At 34.9% G+C, this 24,824-nt stretch overlaps 1 protein-coding gene across 1 annotated transcript; it reads left to right on the top strand.

Moving 5' to 3' along the window:
• The first annotated feature begins 1,624 nt into the window (after positions 1-1,624).
• On the top strand, positions 1,625-20,077 carry LOC121739082 (protein cueball). Its single transcript, XM_042131401.1, has 7 exons — positions 1,625-1,873; positions 13,577-13,973; positions 14,671-15,324; positions 15,948-16,112; positions 17,691-17,915; positions 18,267-18,375; positions 19,733-20,077. The coding sequence occupies exons 1-7, from the start codon at positions 1,810-1,812 to the stop codon at positions 19,838-19,840; spliced, it is 1,722 nt and encodes a 573-aa protein (XP_041987335.1). The 5' UTR covers positions 1,625-1,809; the 3' UTR covers positions 19,841-20,077.
• Positions 20,078-24,824: the final 4,747 nt, after the last annotated feature.

The following is a 24,824-nucleotide window of genomic DNA, read 5'->3' as shown; positions in this document are numbered from 1 at the left end:
GAAATGTGACCCTTGTTAGTATGGCGAAAATACTTAGAAAAATTTGGCTAAGGTTCCTAAAACCTACGTCAATTAAATGTTGGTGACATGGGTAAAGGAGGATTGTTTTGGGTGAGAAAAACTCTTACTTACCGTTTCCACTGCCAGTAAACTCTCCGTTTAAAAGAAATTCGCATTTGAGATTTTCGTAATCTTCAGATAAGATCATCTGTTTTCTGATGTTTACGAAGTATTTTTAGGGCATCTCAAGGCTGTGATGAGTGGGTCTTACTTAACTACTCTGCCACGGATACCGAAGGGGGGGCTAGGAGGGCGCAGCCCCCCGCCAAAACAAAAACAAACAATCTAGAAAGTCAAAAAGTAGGTTAGGTTAGGTTGGAACTTAGACCACAACACCCAGATATAGGAGCCCCGCGTAGCGAGGCTCCGTCGACTTTCTTTTGTAGTATTTTGTCAAATATTAAGGGTTTGAAGTATTTTCTTACGCGATGGTTAGTAGGTAACTAAAAAGAGTGAAATTATTATTTTTAACAAAAAATTAAAACCTACTTCCGAGGTAAAAACAATAATAACATCCTTATAATGTGAACTAAAAAGTATTAAATAATTTTTCCTAATCTAATAGTGCCTTTTTCCGAATTCGGCTAAACCTCAACTATTTCTGTACTCAATCTTCATCATTTTGAAGTCGGTACCAGATAGCTGAATCTTTAGTTCTCTGACTGAATACTTATTTGAAACTTTTGGAACTGGCACCGACTTCAAAATGATGAAGATTGAGTACAGAAATAGTTGAGGTTTAGCCGAATTCGGAAAAAGGCACTATTAGATAAGAAAAATTATTTAATACTTTTTAGTACACATTACGAGTATAAGGGTGTTACTATTGTTTTTAGCTTGGAAGTAGGTTTTAATTTTTTGTTAAAAATAATAATCGTAACTCCATAACGGCGATTTTTTGGCGATTGTGGTATTACAATCAAGTGGGCTCATTCGTGCCAAAGCGTGACTATAAAATAATATTGAATGAAATTAATGATGAATGATGATGCTAAAATGTTAAAAAGGTATCTACACCTTCTATAATTTATAAGTTTAATTTTTTCACTTTGGAAGTTGGAACAACAGTAGTAGACCTGTAAAAAGCGTTCTTTAAAATAAGAAGAATTTAAAAATATAAATTAAGTACTTACTACAAAAAAACAAAAGTAATTAACATTTTCTTTAAATAGAAAAGGACCAGTGACCACTTTTTTAATTCATACCTTTATGATTTTAGTTATACCTAGAAAATTAAAAAGAATATTTTTGACAAAGGGGAGGGTGGCCACCCTTGATCTTTCGCGTTTCAAACACTTTTAGATTTTTAAGGAAATGACTGATTTTATTATATTTTATATTCTAAAAACTAAATTAATATTTTCAACATTCCTTCGCATTACTTGTTATCAAACAGAGGTAATTTTACGACCACTTATTAGAACGAAATAATTATCTTCCGACAATTATTATTAGCTAATTGCATTTCAAGGCGAGGTTCGTACTACCGAATCTTCGTAGTGATAACTTGATAAGATATTGTAACTGGAGCATGCGCAGAAAGTCGGAAACCCCTCAATGAAACACTTGTATTATCCACGGCAGTACGCGCGGCCGCGACCGATTTTAGAATTTAGTTTAGCATTCAGTTTCGGTCCGACACGCGGTTGGCGCGTACATGTGCGGTGCGCCCTCTGATTGACATTGGCTGAAACTCGCACAAAACTCACTGTAATGTGCATTTAATGAATTGTTATTTTATGAATCAAAATGTGTCGAATGCTGTGTTTAATCGCCTTCCTCCCGGTAGCGCTGGGCCTAGCTAATTCTTGGGGTGAGTGCAGAAATCAGCTGATGCTTGACTATAATTGAACACGTGCGATTTTTTTCTGTTACGCAACTATTTTGGAGTTATTTTTAGTTCATTGTAGAATATTCTTTCTGTCATTGATTTAGTGTGGAATTTTAATTGATAATTTTAAGAGTGCAAAATGTCAATAAGGTCGCATTTGGCGCGGCGGCACCATTGCGATGGGGCCGTGAGTCACGTAGGCCACTGCGAACGGTTGGCATAATACCCGGCCGAGTTATATAGACGGTCAACCTAACGTTACGGAAACAATGTTCTGGCTTCTTAACATGACTGTATTATATTGCTAAAGCATGAAACCGCTGTAAAGGAAAACGTTGCCGGTAGATGAATTTCATACTTTTCTATACTCGTATGATGATAACAACAAAATTTTATTTCTACAAAATATGTTTGTGATTTTCATATTATATATTATGTATGTATGTAGGTATTGTCATTAAACAAAAAGTGAAGATTTATGATATCTTCGTAGTACACACACGTTATGTAATTTGTAAATAAATACATAATATTACCATACCACGAAAATCGTTCATTTTAATTTTTAACTATTTTATAAATTATAAGCGTGCACTTACAACGTGTAAGTCATAATATTGTAAATTTTAATACATTTTCATTAAGTATAGTCAAAAAAATTTTAGGTTAGGTTTTATACAGTGTCTTGGTAAACTTCTATATTCCGTATAACACACATATAGTACAAGTCACAAGACATAAGTACATTTTAGTGAGATATTAAGTTAAATGATATTCGTTATTTGAATTTATTATGCCATATTTAATTTTTCTCTGTTACGTGAAGATAATAATATTATTATCTAATGTTCGCAAAGCAGACTAAAGCAGCAAATATTTAGATGCTTACTAAACATCTTAGCCTGTACCCTGTAGTTGTATGTTGGTGGTCTAATTTATTTTTGACTCTCTTTAAGTTTGTTTGGGGATTGTTGTCTGCAGTAATCTTCAGATTTCAAAGGTTATTTAGATTTTTTAAAATTAAGATTAAGAAAGAAATAAAAATTCGCAAATAACGCAATACATTTAGGGTGCTAATTTTCTCTTCGGAGTTAGGAAGTTAATAAAAAAATATAATAGGTACTATACTTTTTTTTTATTTAATGAAGTTAACGAACAGTAACCATAGTACATAATAATTAAATAAATTTTGTATATAAACAAAAACTTAGTTACTACGGAACCAACGATCTAAAATACGAAAAAAAACACTTTTATTCCAACATAACGTTGTTATTTCTTCTTCATTACAATGATTCTATGTACAATATGAGATATGTAGTACGGACATAGGTATTCAAAGTCTGCAAATTAGCAACTACATAGACATTTTGTCGTGCTAACAAGATTAATTTAAGTACGTAGTTTATGTGATACTAGCTGTTGCCCGCGACTTCGTCTGCGTTAGCATAGCAGATTACGTCCCAAGTATTATTTATTGTACAAAAATATTAAATGTATAGAATTGACTTTCCTACGATTTTATTATATATAGATGTTCCGCGCGGCTTCGCTTGCGTAATTTAGGAATTTCACGCGACCGTACAGTTTTCCGAAAAAAAATAGCCTATGTCGCTATACGTGGTCTATTCTTCATGTTTGCCAAATAACATAAAAATCGCTCCAGTAGTTCTAAAGATAATAAGCAATTTCATATAATTTCCCCCGTTTTTTCCACATTTTCCTCTATTTCTTCGCTCCTATTAGTCTTAGAATGATAAAATATAGCTTATGGCCTTCTTCGATAAATAGGCTAATCTAAAACTGAAAGAATTTTTCAAATCGGACCAGTAGTTTCTGAGATTAGCGGGTTCAAATAAGCCCTTTCAAATAATTTCCCCCCGTTTTTTCCACATTTTCCTCTATTTCTTCGCTTTTATTAGTCTTAGCGTGATAACATATAGCCTATAACCTTTCTCAACAAATGAGCTATCTAACACTGAAATATTTTTTTTAAATCGTACCAGTAGTTCCTGAGATCAGCGCGTTCAAATAAGCACTTTCATATAATTTCCCCCGTTTTTTTTTTCTTATTTTCCTCTATTTCTTCGCTCCTATTAGAGTTAGCGTGATAAAATATAGCCTATAGCCTTCCTCGATCAATGGGCTATCTAACACTGAAAGAATTTTTCAAATCCGACCAGTAGTTCCTGAGATTAGCGCGTTCAAATAATCCCTTTCAAATAATTTCCCCCCGTTTTTTCCACATTTTCCTCTATTTCTTCGCTTTTATTAGTCTTAGCGTGATAAAATATAGCCTATAGCCTTCCTCAATAAATGGGCTATCTAACACTGAAAGAATTTTTCAAATCGGACCAGTTGTTCCTGAGATTAGCGCGTTCAAACAAACAAACTAACAAACTCTGCAGAATTATAATATTAGTATAGATAAGCACTCATTGTGGATAATGATAAATTGGAAATACTTGGGCATGTATTCACAACACTAGCAGCTTTCTACTACATACTTTCAAAATTTCACTCGTATTGATAAATCGTGGCAATTTTTATAAGACCGTGTTATTCAAACCGAGTCAACACAATAAAAAAAATGTATTTTTAAACGTTTTCCCTAAGTTACCCAAAAATGCGGCGGTGCCTGCTAATATACAATTCTGTGGCGGTGCTAAAAAATATGTTTCTACTTTCTATGCACTTTGTACCTGGTAATGATGACGATACAGATAAGAAACAATAACAAACATGGCCTATAGGTCAAAAGTATCAGAATAACGTCTTTAGTCACGCGTACGTGCCAAACTTGTAATGATAAACGGCAAAAATACCTACAAAGTTGTAAAAAGCTATAAAAATTGTTGCTATCAGAAAAACTTTAAACTATTATATTAAGTAATTATTATCACGTTTACCTTTATTTATAATTTTTAACACTTTTAAGTAAATTTAGCGCAACATGTTTTTGGTATATCTTTAATAAATAAAGTAAGTAAAAAAACTAAATATGTTTTAGCTAGAGTGGTTAAAAATGCTATGTTTTGGAAATAACCTATTAAGTACCTAACTCTACTTACGAATTATAAGATAAAAAATGAGCGAATCGCGATATTTTTACAATGTTTAAAAGCCATGTTACTTAACACTTTAAATTAAAATTATTTTGTTCCTTATGTTACCCTGGTATGATAAAATTTTCAACATTAATTATTTAATTATTTTAATGACCCACCTGCAGCTCTTCTGATGTTGAGAGTGTCCATGGGCGACGATAGTTGCTTTCCATCAGGCGACCCGTCTGTTCGTTTGCACCCTTATTTCATAAACAAAATGACCAGTACAAAACATTTTGTTATGTTTTGGGATCAAGTGTACCCTATCTCCTTTAAGTCTGAATTCACTCATTTTTTTGGCATGAGTCACACGTTAATTAATATTTTAAAATATGTAATAATTCAAGTATCCCCAGTCTCCTTTAACCCAATTTTATTGCACTTCTGTCAGCCACTTAATTAAAAGTATTGACGTCTTGCCTAGCCGCCATAATATTACATTCCAGACTTTTCCATTGTGTTATCTAAATGTTCGTTATTAAGTCCATTCTTACGAAACAGGCTAATGGCTGTGTAATTATTGCCCAAGCGACCTGTGCTCTGTATTGTTGTCAATGTGGTTGAGTAACAGGTACATGGCCGGTTTGACGAAGGTTTCTTGTTGAAGGAACCCTAGTAGTCATCATCATCTAATCATCATTGACCCAGTGGCAGCTTGTTGTGTAAACATTTGCAAAACAGCCATTTCTTTTTCAAATAAAACTTCTCTATTTCGTACAGTGTGACTTTAAAGTAATTTTATAATAACTTTTATGCGGCGAAAATGTAATATAAGATACTCTTCTCAGTCGTGGTCTATGTAATCTATATTGATCACATATTTTATGAGTTCAGTGTTGAGAAATGAGAATCTCATCAAAATTTAGTCAGTCAGTCGTATTCGGCATTTTTAGGGTTCCGTACCCAAAGGGTAAAAAACGGGACCCTATTACTGAGACTTTGATGTCTGTCCGTCTGTCGGTCTGTCTTCAGGCTGTAACTCAAGAACCGCTATAGCTAGGCTTCTGAAATTTTCAAAGATTGTTTATTTCTGTTGCCGCTATAACAACAAATACTAAAAATCTAAATAAAATAAATATTTAAGGGAGGCTCCCATACGTTTTTTTTTTTGCCTTTTTTGCTCGTAATCAATAATGGTAGCAGGTAAGCACTTGAAATACTCACCAAACTCTTAATTATATTTGTTCTTTATTAATTAATAAAAAGATATATACTTATTTAATTTTCCATTCACATTCCATTCAAAAAAATTTCTTCCTTGATGTGTATTATGAAATCTGTTTATTATGTGAAGCAAATATATTATTGCATGTGGCGCGCCCTCTCTTATCAGTTATCAACTTATTACACAGATACAAATCTTATCACCTTACTATGTTGCAGATATAGTATAATATTATATATATCTGTCATTGGGATTATAAAACGATTACACGGGTGGTGTGTGAGTCGGAAGTCTAATTAAATTACTGAATAATCTAGAAATTAGAATATGATGCAATTTTAATATTATAAAATCATTTACATTTTTAGGAGAATTATAAGGACTAAATAATAAATTAAATATAGTGTTTTTTTAGTGGAAGTATACAGGTTTTTTTGTACATAAGAAATAATAAACTGGAACTTCGTTCCACCCGGGTGTCCCTTGACACCTCTCAAGTTTTATGTCTATTCTAAAGTTCTAATAACTATTAATAACTTTCCATTGGAGAGTTCATAAAATTCAATATCCTTCCTTTTGACTTCGTTGTAAATTGTAATCAGTTAAAACATGTTTCGCGAACTGCAAAATTAAGTTATAATGAAAAGATAAAATACGCATATTTATGGATGACTTGGCTCACGTTTATGATAACGACTGCGAGCTGATAATGAATTCGGGTAAATATTGCCTATATAAAGTGTAACGAAACGTACTGATAATACTTTAAGGTGTGTTTAAATAGAGTTCACTTTGAAAGTAGGAGCGCTGAAGGAGCAAATGTTTTTTGCGATTTGTATAGGTGAGCGCCCCAGCGTCGTGATTTTTTCTATACAAAGGTAAAAAAGTTATTCTTTCAGAGCTGCTACTTTCACAGCGAACTCTAAAAGTGTTAGAAAGCCTAAGACTCTAAGTTCTTTAAGCTTCTTGTTGATGCAAGAATTTTGAAATGTGAAATATTGAAATAACCACTACAAAATATATTTTTTTTAATTGAGATAAATATAAACATGGATCAAGTGTACCCAGTTTCCTTAAAACACTTTTTTGGCCATAACTTGCATTTAGTATAAAAATATTAATTCAAGAGTCCCCAGTCTCCTTTATTTTTTTACCCTGCCCCTTTGGTCCCTTACCCCAATTTAATTGGGGTTTTTTAGCTCCTAGGCTAGAGCCTAGGTCCTAGGAGCCAAAAAATGGTGAAAAGCTATTCTAATAGTTGTACAAATTATTAATATTTTAATTAAGTGTTATCAGTACGTTATCAATCATTGTTATCATCTGTAGTATCAATAATTATTATTATGATACTCGAAGTGCGTTAGTGCCTGGAATCCTTCCTTGAGATAAAATATTTTCATAATAATATGATGGTGCAAGAAACATTACTTTGCTATGCTAAAAGAATTGTAAGAAAAAAAATCAAAAATCGTAGAATTTATAAAATATTGATTTTAGGTGAAATTCTTAAAATTTTGCAAAACCTTTTTAATTCATTCCTCGAAAAGTTTAGATTGACTGAAAAACACAATATATTTCATACTTATAGGATTTTAAAGTTTAGCTTTACTGTGACAAAATTTTGCCACGTTGCCTGTAAAGGCGGAAAAATAACTACCGCGACCGATATCTGCGTTAGCGACGCCAAATATTACAATATATTTTGTACAAATGGTTAAACGCCATACGTTTTCCTCTTTCCTTAAATTTGCATATTGGGTATGTCTAAAAAGCGTATTTAATATATTATTTACTTTGCTAAAATTTGACCGCAATTTCGTTGTTAATCCGAATTCGTTTATCGCGCGGAAACCTTACATTTTTCCGAGATATTTTACCCGAGTCTCACCATACTATTCATCAAATTCAGTGGTATTGAGCATGGGAAGTTACAGACGGACACACATTACGTGCTTTAGCATTCACATTATTAGTATAGATTAGTTTATTATGGACTTGTGATTATGGATTAAGTACCTATTAAACATTAATTGTCGGTTTTTACTCACGTTTTTACCGAGATACCGTCAAACCGGTATCGGTATTTGGGTATTTTACGTCTATCATACGTCATTGCCCATTCGTTTTATATCAAAGACTTCTATTTAAACTTAAATAGAAGTCTTTGTTTTATATAGGTGAGCCGTACTTACGTAGAATGTTTTTGTTTTTTATTTATATGTCAGGTGGCTTTTTCCCACAATTTTTTTAGAAATTAGTTGTCAGTATAAAAGATACTCGACGACATCAAATTGAGCCCAAGGAAAGTTTTATAGGCACAAGATGACGCCCCGGAGCAACTACGTTGCGCCAAAATTCGCTATCGCGCGGGAACCGTACAATTTTTCGGGATAAAAAAGCGGTTTTGGCGTGAAGAGGTAACACAGACAGACAGACACACTTTCGCATTTATAATATTAGTATAGATGCAGAAATAGTACCAACTTACCAAGTACTTGTTACTTGGTACGATTATTGATTTGGTCACAATTTCGACGCTTGTTCAGTTCAATGTAGTAATTTTCAATCATTACTTATGATTGAAAGTTTTGTTCTATTTTTATCAACACTCGTGGGTGGGAGATTTATTTCCTTGCACCGCCTACGGTTCTCGGTTCTCGGTTCTCCCAATAGAACGCTTCGTTTCATACTAACGAACCGAAAACTCTATCATACTAGTACTATAAATATCGTCAATCGTCATCTTTGTAGCCGTATTTAACTAGATAATAAGCCAGGCAAGTCAAAGTACGTTAACGATAGCCAATCACAACTGTATAATTATTAACACATTGAGTGCCAAATATATTTTCAGGTCATTATTGGTTCCCACCACACAAATGGTCATCTACGTAATACTACGTACTCGGCGCCCCGTTTAAAAATGGTATGTATAGTGCCTACAACGTGCAACGTAATATTGCGTATTCGCAATATTACACGTAGATTTTTGAACGGGGTGCCGGAGTACGTAGTACTACGTAGAATGTAGAGCATTTAAGGCCTACTTTTCTGCAGCCACACATGGTTCCACAGTTTTCTTTGTATCTGCAAAAAAATAATTTCATGAGATCGGGGGGATCAAGATCTTTTTTTTCAAGATGGCGGCCGGGGGATAAGGGTGGCGACCCCACAAACTTGAGGTTAAGCTTCTATTGACCCCCCCCCCAACATATACCAAAAATAAAATTGCGTCCTCTAATAAATGCAAAGCTCTATTGACCCCCCCCCCCCCCCCTCCCAACATATACCAAAAATAAAATTGCGTCCTCTAATAAATGCAAAGCTCATGTAACATTTCAATGGACTGTATAGTTTCCGAGGTACATATCACGAAAATAATGTTGTCACCCCTTTTTCCAAGATGTCGACCGGGGGACAAGAGTGGCGACCCCAAAAACTTGAGGTTAATCTTCTATTGTCCCCCCTCCCCCCCTACATGTCCCAAAAATAAAATTGCGTATTCGCAGTCCTTGAATTGTAAGTTGTAACATTTCAATGGGACTATTAGGATTTAGGACTCTGGAGTATCTCCAATCACCATAGTATTTGTATAAGAAAGTAGAGAAGATAACTTCTCTACTATTGCGGAAAATTATACAGTTCCCGCGCGAAGTATCATAAGTCATAACCTATAGTCATAGCTAACCTAATCTATTTGCTGGCATGCGTCTCGTAGTAGTCAAAAGATAGATTAAGTACTATAACATTAAACTTGACATTAATAATAATTCAATTAAGTACCATAACTAGTAACGCTAACGCCAGAGTAGACAGAATGATAGAGTATACCGACTTAGAACTGATGTTGAAATTTTTAAATTTGACGTATTATGACGAAAATCGTCGCTAGGGTTGTTAACTTGTTACCTACGAATTTAAAACTATGACATATTCGATGGACGTGTTCCTCTTTGGTCGTATTGTTGTTTGTGTTTTGGCACATGCGATTAAAATTGTCAGAATCCTATTTTGAAATCTTTATTCTAAATATTTAAAAATAAATCATATCAGCCAGCGCGAGGCAAATTCCGTTCATAATCCTAGTGAAACCCGACGAATTTGACAGATATTGAAACCTGTCCGTTTCTTTGCAGTCGAACTACTGGTAGTTATGTCTATTGTGCTAACGCGTTGATTGATACTCATGAATATTTACATTGACCACAAGTTTTCAATAGTATTTGGTCAAGGTTTCATTGCCAAGGCTTTACGGCCGCATTGCACTTTTTATTGCAATTTAATGCAACTTTTATTGCATTTGGAACACGAAAGGTTTGGAACACAAAATTTTACGATTGATTAGAAATAACTGCTTTTATTGGTTAGGAAAATTATTGCTTAAAATTATGTTTCTCACATTATGACTTAATTAAAAGTTAGTATTTGGGCCTAATTAAAAAATAATACTTACTTATGTAATTTATTATAAAATAAAATAAATAAAATATCTTTTTATTCAAAATGGGTATCATGATACACTTTTTGAAAGTCGAACGAAGAAACTACGTTGCCTACCACCGGTTCGGGAACTACCCCGCCGAGAAGAACCGGCGTAAGAAACTCGCACGGGGCCATCTTTTGCAAAAAAAAAATGGAAAATTACAATGTTATGGCTTACAGCTATGTAACAAAATTAAAAGAAAAGTAACCTGCATGGAGCCACCCTATTCCCAAGGTGTGCTGTCCTCGAAGAAATCATTGACTTTATAATACGCCTTAGCACACAAACGTTCTTTAACTGCTTTTTTAAATTTGTTTAAAGGTAGATTTTGAACATTTTCTGGGATTTTATTGTATAGGCGTATACATTGGCCTTTAAAGGATTTGCTTATTTTGGCTAGTCTGAACATTGGTATTGCTAACTTGTTCTTATTTCTAGTATTTACATTATGATTACCACTTTTCTTTTTGAAAATATTTATGTTCTTTCTAACATATAAGAGATTTTCCAAAATGTATTGAGATGTGACGGTCAGAATTCTTATTTCTTTAAATTTTTCTCTTAGAGATTCCAGATTAGTAAGTACCTTTCCCAATTTCCATGACAGACTAAAATTTTGCCGGAGTGGTTGCTTTTAATTAATATATTATTAGTAAGTACTTATATATTAATTATTATAATATAAAAAATTATATTTATTGTGTATATAAATATATATTATTTATTTATTAGTTTATTTGAATTATAGTATCCGTATAATATGTAATAGTAATTATTAAAGTATGTATTTATTAATGTTGATAAAATTATACATGTACTTTGCATCTACCTCATCTCGTCTCTACATCTGCATGACCCAAAGGTTGGCTGGAAGAAAATGCCTAAAGGCATTAAGCCCGCCTCTGTACCTTGATGTGTGCAAAAAGTAAAATAAAAAAAAGTAACCATCGTCCATCATTGGTTTTCTCTCTTCATCGTATCCATACCGCTTTTCCAAACCAAAAGTTTTAGATATAACATCTTACGATTTGACTTCAAATTGGCTGCAAAATACTTTTAAGTTTTAACAGAATGGCCACTTTTTTGAAACAAGACATAATTATAGTATTTACTATGTAGTATGTAGTAACTGACAGGCGCGGTCGCAGCCTAAAATTTGGGGGGGGGGTCACTCACTAGTCACTACACTAATATTTTTTTTATCTGCGCCCTCGGAAGGTTCTGGGTTGATAGCTGTCTAAGGTCGGACGCAGTGGTGGTGATGGGATAGCTAGAAATTTCCTTTTATTATTTGGCAAGATTTTGAAATTTTTCAATTTGACCTTAGATTTGGGGGGGGGGGGTTATGTCCCCCGTGAGCCCCAGCCTGCGCCTGGTAACTGATAGGCGTGCCGTATACCTATTTACGATCTACGTCACGGCACGTAACGAAGACCGACGTAAGTGGAATTAACTGCCAACTATTTACTCAGAGAGATGTGGGCTGTGGCCTGGCAACAGATATATTATCGTGATATAAATTATTCGTTTAAAAAACCTCGTCATACTTTTACGAGCAGGTACCTCTATAGGTACTTTCAACTTTGTAATTTTTATTTTTACTACAAATTTTTTAACATCTAAAAGGTTTCGTCCTTCAAGGAATTAAGTATCAAACTATACCACATAAAGATGAAGAACACAAAAACTAAAAAATGAATACCACTTCTCCGTAATGAAGTCGCGATGTTTTTATTTCTTCATATGAAAATCCATAGTGATTTGAACACGACGGTTTGAAATAGTTTGAATGACAGTCTCCTTGACCTTGTTGAAGTTCGAACGAATCTTATCTTATTTTTTAAGTCGTGAGGCATTTATTAGTGTGTACTAAAACTATGTACGAAGTATAAGGGGGTCCTGTCATCAAAAACTACAAACAAGCTGGCTGATCACCTAATGACAAGCAAACGTTACCGAGTACCCTTATTTTCTTAAAACTATTAGCTAAGTTCTCCCAAGTTCTGTCCTGACAATCATGCTAATAAAGATACTTCCGCAATTTATTTTAATTGAAGGCTCGTTGTCTTTCTCTGTCGTGTGACTTTTCAAATGTAACAGGCAAAGACAAAAAAATTGTGTCGCTTGTGCACTGTATTTTGAAATAGTAAGGGGAAGGTATCTTTCAACGGGTTTGTTTAAAACGGGATATAATATTTTAATGTCAGTTAAAACAACTTACGTGATACCTTCACTGTGTTTATTTTTAATAGTTTATAATAGAAGCCATGATATTGCGTAAAGTTCATTTTGCCGCAGTCACGAGACTATCTACTTGCCAAAACGTATTGTTTGGATGTCACTTATCGTTATATAACTTGTGAACGTTATGAACACCTTAATTACTATCACACTGAGGCAAAATGCCATTTTATTGCAAATTGCAATGGCCTTTTTCACAACGAGTTACGTAGCGAAGCCCAAATAGAAAATCGTTTCCTTTTTATTATTATTATTATTTTTAACGTTGTTGGCCCACCACTCATTCCCACCACTGTATCTCCCGTGTCGCCAGGATCGACAGCGGTATCCAACCACGAAAATTCTTCGATATGATCTCAAGGAGCCCGAGGGACATGCTAAAACCGTCTTGTGACCCGCAACGGAATTAATCAGAAGAAAATTATAGGAGTAGGAATAATTCCAATTTCCCTCCCCTCCCCTTGCCTTTCTATTGCCTACCTCTACATTGCCTAGAAGAAAGGACACCTAACTTCAGAGTATAATAACGATGATATATTAATATGTACGATCTTTCAAATTGTCGAGACTTAGGCAGTGGCATCCATACGAAATTAGATGTTATAGCATAAACAAAGAACAATATTATACTCTACAAAAATTCTACATATATATAATAATTTAATTTATCATTATTTCTATTGTTTCAGATATCGCAGTGACCACAGGGGACCAAATAGAGTTTTATTCTAACAAATCGAAAACTAGCTTCGAATCTAGTAAGTTTAAGGAGCTAACGGCTTTGGCGTATGATGCAGTCCACAATATGCTCTTATTCGTCGACAAACAGAACGATAACGCTTCGATATTCAGCTTCAACCTCATGACAAAGAAGTACCAGCCTTTGGTCGGAAGAAGGTCGAATGAGAACATCCAGGGTGTAGCCTTCGACCCGGTTACCAATAAGATGTTCTGGACTGATACGAACGAGAGAAGCATTTACTGGATCTCGCTCTGGCCGCGGTCGAAGGACAATATTTATGGGAATCTACTGCTAAAGATGAAAGATGAGATTCCTAGAGATATAGCTATAGATAGCTGTAGAGGGTAAGTCATAAAAACTGCTATTCTTTTCGTTTTGTGCTTCGCCGTGTGCAAGATTCCGATCAGGGTGTTTAGCCAGTAAGCGTAAGCCGGGTAAGCGAGTCGGCGGCGCCCATATATTAACTTGACATTCGTCTCATGTCATAACAATTCCATACATTTTAAACGGCGATTCTTAACAGAAGAGATAAAGAAAATATGTTGATTGCCCCAGTCTACCATCAGTCGGTCGGTCTGCCATCAGACCGACCAAAGATCGGCGCCTCTACGTATAACAGGCCTTAAGACCGGCACGTTGATTGTTTACTCAGTAACGACTATTTGGAAAGCTAATTGACTTTCCTAGTATGCTCCATACGAGCAAACATAGTTGTAACCTTTTTAGTTTCAACTTTCGGGATATCATTTGCTTAAGATTTAAAGTTTAAAAGGTTTACAATCTTTGTTAATTTATGCCAGATGGCTAGATGTCTGCTTTGCAGCAATTTGATTTTCGCGTCGGCACTGTACATTTTTTGTGATAACTGATAAAAAATATCCTAATTTGTTATTTTCTGAAACTCATGGTCCCCTAACCAAATCCAAGTCGGTTCAGGTTCGGCGGTTTTGGTGACAAGACATATAAACAGATAAACATAATAGACTCACTTCAAATTTTCTATGTATTAAAACAATGTTATATTTATATCTTTCTTTGCAGCTACATCTACTGGACGAATACCAACATTAAGAAGGCGACCATAGAACGAGCGAGGTTGGACGGCACAGAGAGAACAGTTATCATCGACTCTGACATCTACATGCCAGTCAGCATCACAGTGGACCAGCACTCCAGGAAACTCTACTGGGCTGATGATAAGGAAGGCATCCACTTCACCATAGAAACCTCTAACCTCGATGGAAGCGGGCGAAAGACTCTTCTAGCGGGTACGCAGCACCAGCCTAATTCCATAACCGTGTCAAAAGATTCCATATATTGGGTAGACTGGGGCTACAAGCAGGTTTGGATACTGCCGAAAAATGCCACTCCCAATTCAGAACCAGAGGAATTCTTGAGCTTCAATGAGGAGAGGACTTTTGGTATAGTAGCAAATTACAATATCGCTGACCAAACCAATGGGATAAAAGAATGCAAGAACTTGGCCACTTTATCTCAGACTAAAACCGTTATAAATGATACTACGCCTATTCTAGAGGATTTAGGACTATTCTGTCTGCATGGGAAGAAGACTGATATTTACACTTGTCAGTGTTCTACCGGGTATACTGGCAAACGGTGTGAGACATCTGTATGCCATAACTACTGTTTGCGAGGAGAATGTAGCGTGCTTCCGTCTGGATTCCCTACTTGCAAGTGAGTATAATTATTATGTGTGTATGTTCTGTGTTGTTGTCGCATTATAGAGCCGAAACGGTTTTGTCGGAAAGAGACTTATCCCATGTCCTTTCCGAGACTCAAAGTATCTCCTTACCAAACACTTAAATCGGTTTAGTAGTTTTCCCGTGAAGGCGTAACAAATGTATACTATTCACATTCATAAAATTAAGGATTATGTCCTTTTCTAGGACAGTGCGGGCCAATAACCTTTAATTTTGTAATCTATTACCATTCATTTAGCAATAAAACTGGGTACTTAATGCATTTTATGCACCAACGAAACAAGTTTATTTTCTTAACAGCTATTAAATTATATAGCTTCCATTGATAACATAGTGTGTCCTAATATAGATATACGATTTTCGACCTCTACGAAAACAGAGATGTTATAAGTTTTACGTGTCTCGTGTCTGTCTATCCGTACTCCGTGTGTATGACTGTCCATCATAGCATCCAAACGGGTGGACCGATTTTGATCTAGAGTTTATGTTTCAAATGATCGAGGGCAAAGAGCCATTCATCATCATCATCAGCTCGCTTAAAACTTTTTTTTTATTTCTCTACCCTTTTGAACTAAGCTTTATTTTTTTTGTTTCTAGATGCCCCGCCGGTTTTGTCGGAGAGCGTTGTGAGGTTAACCCGTGTGATAACCACTGTGTACATGGGACATGCTCGGTCAGCGGGGTCGATGCGACCTGTACTTGTGAGAAGGGTTATACGGGCGTGAGATGTGAGAAGGTCATTCAGGCACCAGTGGAGAAAAAGTAAGGATTTTGTTCATACCCCGTTATCGTTTTAATAAAATTTGATCTTAAGGTATGTTCAGATAAGTTTTGTAACACGTACACGATAATAAAGCGCATTTTCGCGAATATATAATTGTATGTATATGCTAAGTACTCACATACGGTTTTGCTCGATAGTTTTACTCGAAATCGAGCAAAAACCACCGTGTGAACCGCAAAACTCACAGCTCGATGGCTCGCATCGAGCCAGTTTGAAAGCTCGAATCGAGCCGGCTTGACAAATTTTTGACACAGTTACTCTTCCGTTTTTATTAGTCGTAGCTAATTTCCTTCGAAATGGAGTAAAACTATCGAGCAATACTGAATGTGTGGACGAAAGCCCGAGCCGTGGTTTTTACTCTACGTGATTGCTCGATCGAGCAAAACCGTATGTGAGTACTTACACTAATAGATAATATTAACAATAATATTATATTTATAATACTTTAAACGCACGTTGGGCGCTTGTCCTCTAAACATACCGTTATTGTAAAGAATAATCTGTTTGTAACAAAAGTTATAGGCTCTCTATTCTTCGGATCTCGCGCGTATATTATTCGGCCCGAAAAGTTTTGATATAATATTTTGCCGGCTTAATAATTAATATTAAAAAAAATCATTCACACAATGTAAACTTCTTCCGTATGACAGTAAACTATAAATCTAGTGCCAAGATAACTGCACTTGAAATAGACAGCATTGACCTAGCAAACCAATGATAATTCATTCAATTTTTTTTCTCAGGCGACAACAATGTTTGGGAACATTATAATTATGTATTTTTCAAAAATGATAATTTTAGAATAGAAGATTGTAGTCAACTTCAAATGGTCTTGAATCTTGATACTTAGTTTGTAAAAATATAATTTTATTGTTTTACAAAATTCTATATAAGTAAGTATTATATTCTTAACGAAAGATTTTTTCAGATTGTTAATAAAATGATATTTTATTAACAATGACCCTTGTTTGACTACATACTTAGGTAAACCTAGATCTCAAAATCTGTAAGGTCTAGAAAACTGATTTTTTGACACAAGTAACTTCAGTTCATGAAGATTGAAAGCTCAAGACGAAAACACGATTACTGAAAAAATGCTCGATAGTTTCTTTTTCACAAAAAACCTTGTTTAAGACACATTTTTGCTTGGATCTTCGAAGTTTGCTGTCTTTTCTTTAATATTTTTAATATCTAAAAAGGCATTGATAAAACCTAAATTTGCTCAAAACACTTTTTTTCATAATCATTATAGTTCGTCTTTTATTCAAGTAAAACTAACTTGGCGATGATTCCGCGCCGTCCTTTTTCACCTGGCATATGAAAGACGGGCGCGAGTGTGAAGAGAGGACGATGTTTGATTTTTAGCGTCAGGAACGCTCTTAAACAGCTGAACCAATTTTGTTTAAATTTGGTATGGATGGATATACATTTGAGTCCCGTGAAAAGACATTGGATACTTTTTATCCCGGAAAAATTTACGTTTCCCACGCGATAAACAAATTTTGGCGCGACAGAATTACCGTCATCTAGTTCTAACTATAGTTCACTATTTTCAGTTGCACAACCGAAACCACATCACCCACCACAAAGGTGGTGAAGTCAAACGACTCCACTCTGAGTCAGCTGAGGGTCGATGATGATGAGGTGTATTTGGATGGCTGTGGCGGCTGGGACCCTGTCAGGGATCCCATCCTGATGGTCCTTGGGATTGTATGTGGGCTACTCACGCTGGCCTGCGCTGTGCTCATCACCAAGATATTGCATTTGAGGAGGAGGCCAAGGTACGTCTCGAACTATTCATTAACTATTCATACATTTTAGTGGAGTTCTGCATAAGCTTAAAAGGGTGGCTTATACAGTAACCTATACGTATGGTAATTTGAGTTATTTTGAGAATTGTACCTATTGTAAAGTCGTGTGTGTTTGTTAACTCATACATTATGATACAATTCGAAAATCCGAACTTTATTCATTGATTCTGTATCTATTCATTTCCGGCACTTAAACTCTGACTGTTTTGCCCAAAATTTTAACCAGATATTATTTTCTCAGCAATTAACAGGAAATTAGCGGGATAAACTGTAGTTTATATACCTACTTACGTATAAAAACGTCTGTCTGTCTGTCCACAGGATCAAGAAGCGAATAATCGTGAACAAGAACGTGACACCGCTGACGGCGCGGCCGGACCAGTGCGAGATCACCATAGAGAACTGCTGCAACATGAACATCTGTGAGACGGTAAGCTTTTACCGTACTCTTGAAGACTTTAGCATAACAACATAAGAAACGGGAGAGAATGGTCATACTGACAGATTTTAGTAACAAAATGGCGGATTAGCTTTGTCATTATGTCACTTTTTCTATCCGTTTTAATAGTGACCATGCTAATCCAGCAGGTATTAATTTCCCATTAGATTACCACCCCAAATAAGCGCACAATGAAATACCGAATTTACGCGACACTAAAGTGATTAAAAGAGCGAATCGTGGACAGTTAAAGCTGGAACTATGAAAACGATTATGCCGCAACCAAAAGTGTAGATATATTATAATCTTCGGTCTTTTAAAGACGTTGAATGTTGATATCTTAAAATAATTAGATTGTTTTCGAGTTTGACCGCGAGCGATATTATCAGACACCATTCAAGGTTGAAAGGTCCTGACTTATTTTCCTCTGATACGATAACCTTTTCTGGTAATAAGAAGTGAAAGTTTAAAGCCGCATCTAAAAGTATCAAAACTATTTGGTGGGACCTTAGCAATCTGTCATTATAGTGAAGTAATTTTTTAATTATTGCGGTTTTTAAACATAAATTGCAGGCCACAGCATTGCGTAATATAGATTTTCCTGCAAGCTCGTCGCAAAGAAATCCGTTTATTGTGCGGGTAGCATTAGGTATATAGCATTGTATACCTACATTATTTTAGAATAAAACTGTCTTCAACTAAAACGTAGTGATTATATTTTCTTTGTCTTCAACCTTTACTAGGTTCTAAAGGATTTTTTACCTTTTTCTGCGGTTTGAGCATGACGACGTAAAAAACAGAACGACAGACCGGCAGATGGACGAACACACATCAATTGTAATAGTGGTTTTTTGGCACAATGATAAGCGGCGTCCTGAAGGTTACTTCAAGAGTCACGACTTTCTTGTACTTAAACTAAAATACGTAAAATAGATTGATTATAGCCAGTCAATTGACCAAACTATTAAGCGGGTACACTTGACCGCGCGACCCCTCTATTGAAATATTCTGTATTATATGACCGTCCTATATAAAAAGTGTCCACCATTTGTTTGTTGCGCTGTGGATACAGCGATTTTTAACCGACAAAAAAGGAGGGTATAAATACAATATGTGGTTCAAATAAATTATGAAATAGACAGTTTGACTGACCGGTGGTAGGCCCCATTAGCATCTACGTTCGGAAAGTGTTTGAAAAAAACCTATTCTGAATAAAAAAATTGACTTTGACTTTGACTGACTGTCGAGTGTCGGGATTCGGGAATCGAGATTTTTCGAAACATATCTGCGACACCAAAATATTAATACCTATTATAGGTAATTAACTTATTTTTATCTCTTTTTTCAGCCATGTTTCGAACCAAGAAACAATATAAGACCAACGCTCCTAGACGCGAAGCCAGGGAAAGAAGAGAAGAGAAATCTTATAGCCAACATGGAGGGAGACGATTACTAGCATATCCACACACCGAGGGCAGGTTGACTGTATTTACTTATAAAGGCTGAAAAACAATAACACCAACTTAACACACGTAAAGAGTCAACTTTCCACAAATACTATAGAGTATAGTCCGTTCCTTAATTAGTCAAAATTAAAACACACGACATCTATTTTGGGTAAAGGTTTGTAAACCTTCACCAATTTTTTTGGTTCAATAATTATTATAAGTCGACGGAGCCCCGCTACTCGGGGCTCCTATTTCTGGGTGGTTCACAAAAAAATAACCACGATGGCTAAGGCGGGAGCGTAGCGCAGCGAAGCACCTAACCTAACCCAATCAAGTCGTATTGGGCCAACATTGCTATCAATTACCTAAGAATTATAATATACTGTTCTTGTGTAATACTTTTGAAATGGAAATTATCGTCCCCCAATCACCACAGCCTTATGATGCCTTGAAAACACTAAGTTAGTAAGTAACACGTAAACACCAGAAAACATAAGACCTTATCTCAAGATTACGAAAAGTTCAAATGCGAATTTCTCCTAACCGGGGGATTTCCAGGGGTAAAAGTGGTACGGGGAGGTTTATCTCACCCAAAACATCCTTCCTCAACCCATGTGACCACCAAAAAAATTGGGGTAGGTTTGTAAACCTAAGCGCTATTTTGTGTCTGAGAGATGACACACATGAACAATTTCATGAGTTTATCACTTGACTAAAAAACGAGGGTAGTTTGTTCAGTTCTTCTTCTTTTAAAAATTAAAATAGTTTAGACTTTTGACATATTTGTTTCTTTAAAGGAACGGGCTATAGTTTGTACATCCAAAGGTTTATTGTGATATTCGATGTAGGATGGCTAGGGTATACCGAGCCTGGCTGACTTCGTGGTTAGTAATACGGGGTTGCGAGAGTAAAAAATTAAATGACATTTTATTTTATATTAGTATGCCAAATCCGGTTATACTCCGTCAAGTGTTTGGACTGGGCTAATTTGGATTTATAAAATTACCAAAATCGTTCAAATGCCATAAAAGGCCATGAAACAGTTGAATACTTGAATGTGTGTAGCTGATGAAATATCGCTTCCATTAAACATTATAATTTTTTGTATGATTTTTATTCGATTTTTTACTATAGTAACCCCACCAAAATGACTGCTAAATAAATACTTAAAATCAGAGTGCAAGGGAACTAGATTTTAGGGTTATTTATAAATTGGTTTCGGTTGAGACTTAGTGCCTTCACGTTGAATTGCGGTTGTACTTTATTTAATTTTTGTTACTGGCAATAATGTACAAAACAGCGGGATTGGTACAGTAACAGTCATCTAGATCCTTTACTTAAGCCTTACCCTTAAAAAAAGTCTATTCTTTCTTCATAAGACTTAAAAGTCCTAACAGTGTTGCCAAGCTTAGTTAAAATATTTAGATGATTGATATCTGCTTCACTGCAAAATAAATAGTATCGAAATCTGTTTAAATACTTATACTCCAGTCACCACGAGGAATTGCTATTAAAATTCGGTCAATGAACTAGTGCGAGCGGGAGAGCACTACACTTCCACGCGAGTTAATGAGACAGAAAATAAAATCAATAACCGAAATTTTCTCTACGCGACTGCTGTACTTAAATACCAGGCCAATCTTCTAGATTTGGTTTAGGACAATGCAAATGCAGTAGATTGTGCACTACAAAAACCTACTGTTATTTTCTTGAATAATAAAATGGAGATTGCCCGAGCAAGACAAACCTATTTTATGTTGTGTTCAACATACAACTTAATACTATATAAGTGAACGATTTAAGCAATAAATGTATGAAATCTTAAGCCCTACTGCCAGAAATGAGGGTTTTTTGTCTTAAAGACTTAGCTATCTATATCTTTGAAGTATGAGTATTTTGTCCAAAGATATATTTGTTCCTTGATACGTTGCCTAAATAATGCCCAAATCTATAGTAAAGAGACGAGGAACCACAAAATACTTTCTATGGCCTTTTGTTACTTATGATTCAATAAATAAAATGTGTAATAATATCAAGGATTGACCAGTTGTGAAAGGTTGTACCAGAATGGTTTGTGAAATGCCCAATTTTCAATATTTTTTCTTAGTTTTAAGAGTTTACGTTCCTATAGTTTTATGCCTGCCGCTTTGTTTATGAAAAATATAATTTCTTCTATGGAATATCTTGTCTATGGAACAAACAATTTTGTCTATGGAAATCATGTGTTGCCTATGGAAAATATTATTGATTATTTTTCCGACCCAAATATCCACCATTCGACGTCACGTGGTACAACCTACATGGTATTATACTGATAATTTTTTGAAAATTTTCTCTGGTAGTTGCTATATATAAAAGACAAACACGTCAAACTGACAGGTTGAATTCAATTGTGTCTCATGGTGCAATTATATTGGCCGACATTTGGGACGGAAAAATAATCCCCCGAATACCACACGAGCTTCAAAATTATCTGGCATTTCCCTCAAGGTTCCCTGCAAACAAATAAAGTCGTCAAGTTTTTCAGGAAAAATCACTCGCGCTTCGCGCTCGTGATTTTTTAACCTGAAAAACTTGAATCCTTCATTTGTTTGCAACGAACCTATCGGGAAATATCCGATAATTTTGAAGCTCTTGTGGTATTATAAGTGACAATTATTTTAGTCTTATGTTCATCCCGGCTAATAGTTACCATATACCAATGTATTTTTATTTAACAAAGAATTGTAAAAACACATTCCAGATTTGGAATAGATTTTCTTGAATGGTTGTATTAAGTACATTTTTCGATTTCCTTAAAATGGCTTTCTTGACTTAATTTTTGATGCTGGCAAGGCTTTAGTGTTGTAGAATCTCACATAAATTGACATAATTCAATATTTTATTTAATTTTATAAAAATATATTTTATGTTATCCATACCAATGTGAGAGGCACTTGATTTATTTGTAGTACAAGTGAGGGTCGAGTCTATTGTTTTGATAATTTATTAATCATTATGTTGTCATTATGATTTTGAAATAGTACACTCGACCCTAGTTTTAGTTCTAGGAGACCTAGTGTTAGATTTAGCCCGTGGATTTATAATATCCACATCAGAAATGTGATATTATTGAGTCTTTGTATAAGTCGTCGTTAGAGTATATTAAATTTATTAAATAAAGTGCTTTCAAATGAAACGTTTGTTTTTAATAAATAAAACCAGTCTTCCCTTGATACATTTATTCATATCATAAGTCGAAGCTATATATTATAAACCCCTTATTTAAAACAATGTTACATAATGGATACAGGATAATAATATTATGTTATACCAATGTTATGTCGTTGTCTATCAAGCGACTTGCCTAACGTGTCGGACAGATACAAAATATTGTATAGCTATACATTGTGTAAAATGTAAATATTATCTAATCTTTGTGAAGGGGTACCTACTAATGTGGTTAGACTGATTATTATTATTATTATCATTTTCCGTTTACGATCAAACTTTTATTTTAAAAACTTGGCAGTTACATGGTAAGGCTTAGACCCAGTTTCATCAAGCAGTGTTTAATAAATAATGGCTTGTTAATAAAAAATGCTATCGAGTGTTCCACTATGCGCTAATGTCATGTCAAATCACCTAACACGGTGTTAAGAGGCCTCGAGACGATCAAACGGTTTGATTCAAACCTTACGTGTTTGATGCAACCGTTTGATGTCGGTTTGAATGGTTTGTCAAACGACACTGCGCAGTTTCATTCAATACGCGCTGTCGAGTACACGTCTTGTGATGCAGAAGATGCTCTATGGTCTAGACTCTAGAGTCTAGATTCTAGAACGAGGATCGCAATTTTCTTATCTTATGTTTATAACGTTAATGTCCTGACTCCTGCGTCAGAAGAGAAAAAAAAAGAAAACGACTTTGGTCCAAATTAATGGTATGGCCTATCGACTAACATAATATCGTTTTACCCACGAACATCTACAGAAAGTGCTAGAAACTACAGCTTCTTTTTTTTCTTCTTCATAATCCAGCTGCACTAAACTAAGCTGGTTTGATCAAACGCGTCGGAATACGATCAAACGGCGCGTCAAACACAACGAAAATATGAAATTTCATCAAACAAGCTTAAAACACGTAAATGTTTGACAAACCGTTCAAACTAGCTTTGTAAACGATCAAATCGGTTTGAGTCAAACCAAAATTTACGTGTTTGAGTCAAACCGTTTCATCGTCTTCGGGGCCCTTTAAATTTAATTCCTGCTGTGGAGGTCCGTTAAATATTTAACAGGCTGTTATATTAGTCAAAACAACAACTGTCAAAGACAATATCCAATATCAACAATTTAGACCCAGTTTCATCAAGCAATGTTAAATAAATAACGGCTTGTTAAATCAGTTAACGGCCTGTTAGAGCTATCGAGCGTTCCACCATACGCTAATGTCATGTCAAATCGCCTAACACGGTGTTAAATTTTAATTCCTGCTGGGGAGGTCCGTTAAATATATAACAGGCCGTTATAATAGTCAAAACAACAACTTTTTAAAGACAATATCCAATATCAATAAAAGAATCTGATTCATGTTTTCAGCTTTGACAGATCATAATTATTAACCTGGTAAATTAAAAAGAACTATTGTAGTGTAACAAATGTATGCGATCAGTGATATTTTAATTTGGTCGCATTATCTACCAGATGACGTATTATACGATTTTTACTGTGGGACATAAGTATTTTAACAGTCTGTTTAATTTTCCAAGGTCCGTTAAGTAATAGGATTTAACAAACAGAGGTTGGTGAAATTGAGTCTTAATCTGTTTTGACTTTTGAGTGTTTCCGCCACATCCTTGCATATTATTATTTTTCTATAAATAAATAATTATTTATTTTCATTTTTCAAAAATTCTGCCCTCGAATTTTCCTTGACATTGCAAATACACTGACTTGTATTAAAATTACCAAACCGAAATTAATAAATAAAAGTTTGTATACTTAGTTAAAAGTT

The sequence above is a fragment of the Aricia agestis genome, chromosome Z (assembly GCF_905147365.1).
Source record: "Aricia agestis chromosome Z, ilAriAges1.1, whole genome shotgun sequence".
Classification (NCBI taxonomy): domain Eukaryota; kingdom Metazoa; phylum Arthropoda; class Insecta; order Lepidoptera; family Lycaenidae; genus Aricia; species Aricia agestis.
This window is presented reverse-complemented; position numbering and strand designations above follow the sequence as displayed.

Bases quoted from the DNA above. Each gene is read 5' to 3' on its own strand.
- LOC121739082 (XM_042131401.1), top strand. From the start codon at position 1,810: ATGTGTCGAATGCTGTGTTTAATCGCCTTCCTCCCGGTAGCGCTGGGC. The intron at 1,874-13,576 runs GTGAGTGCAGAA...CTATTGTTTCAG, and splicing joins GGGCCTAGCTAATTCTTGGG to ATATCGCAGTGACCACAGGG. The intron at 13,974-14,670 runs GTAAGTCATAAA...CTTTCTTTGCAG, and splicing joins GCTATAGATAGCTGTAGAGG to CTACATCTACTGGACGAATA.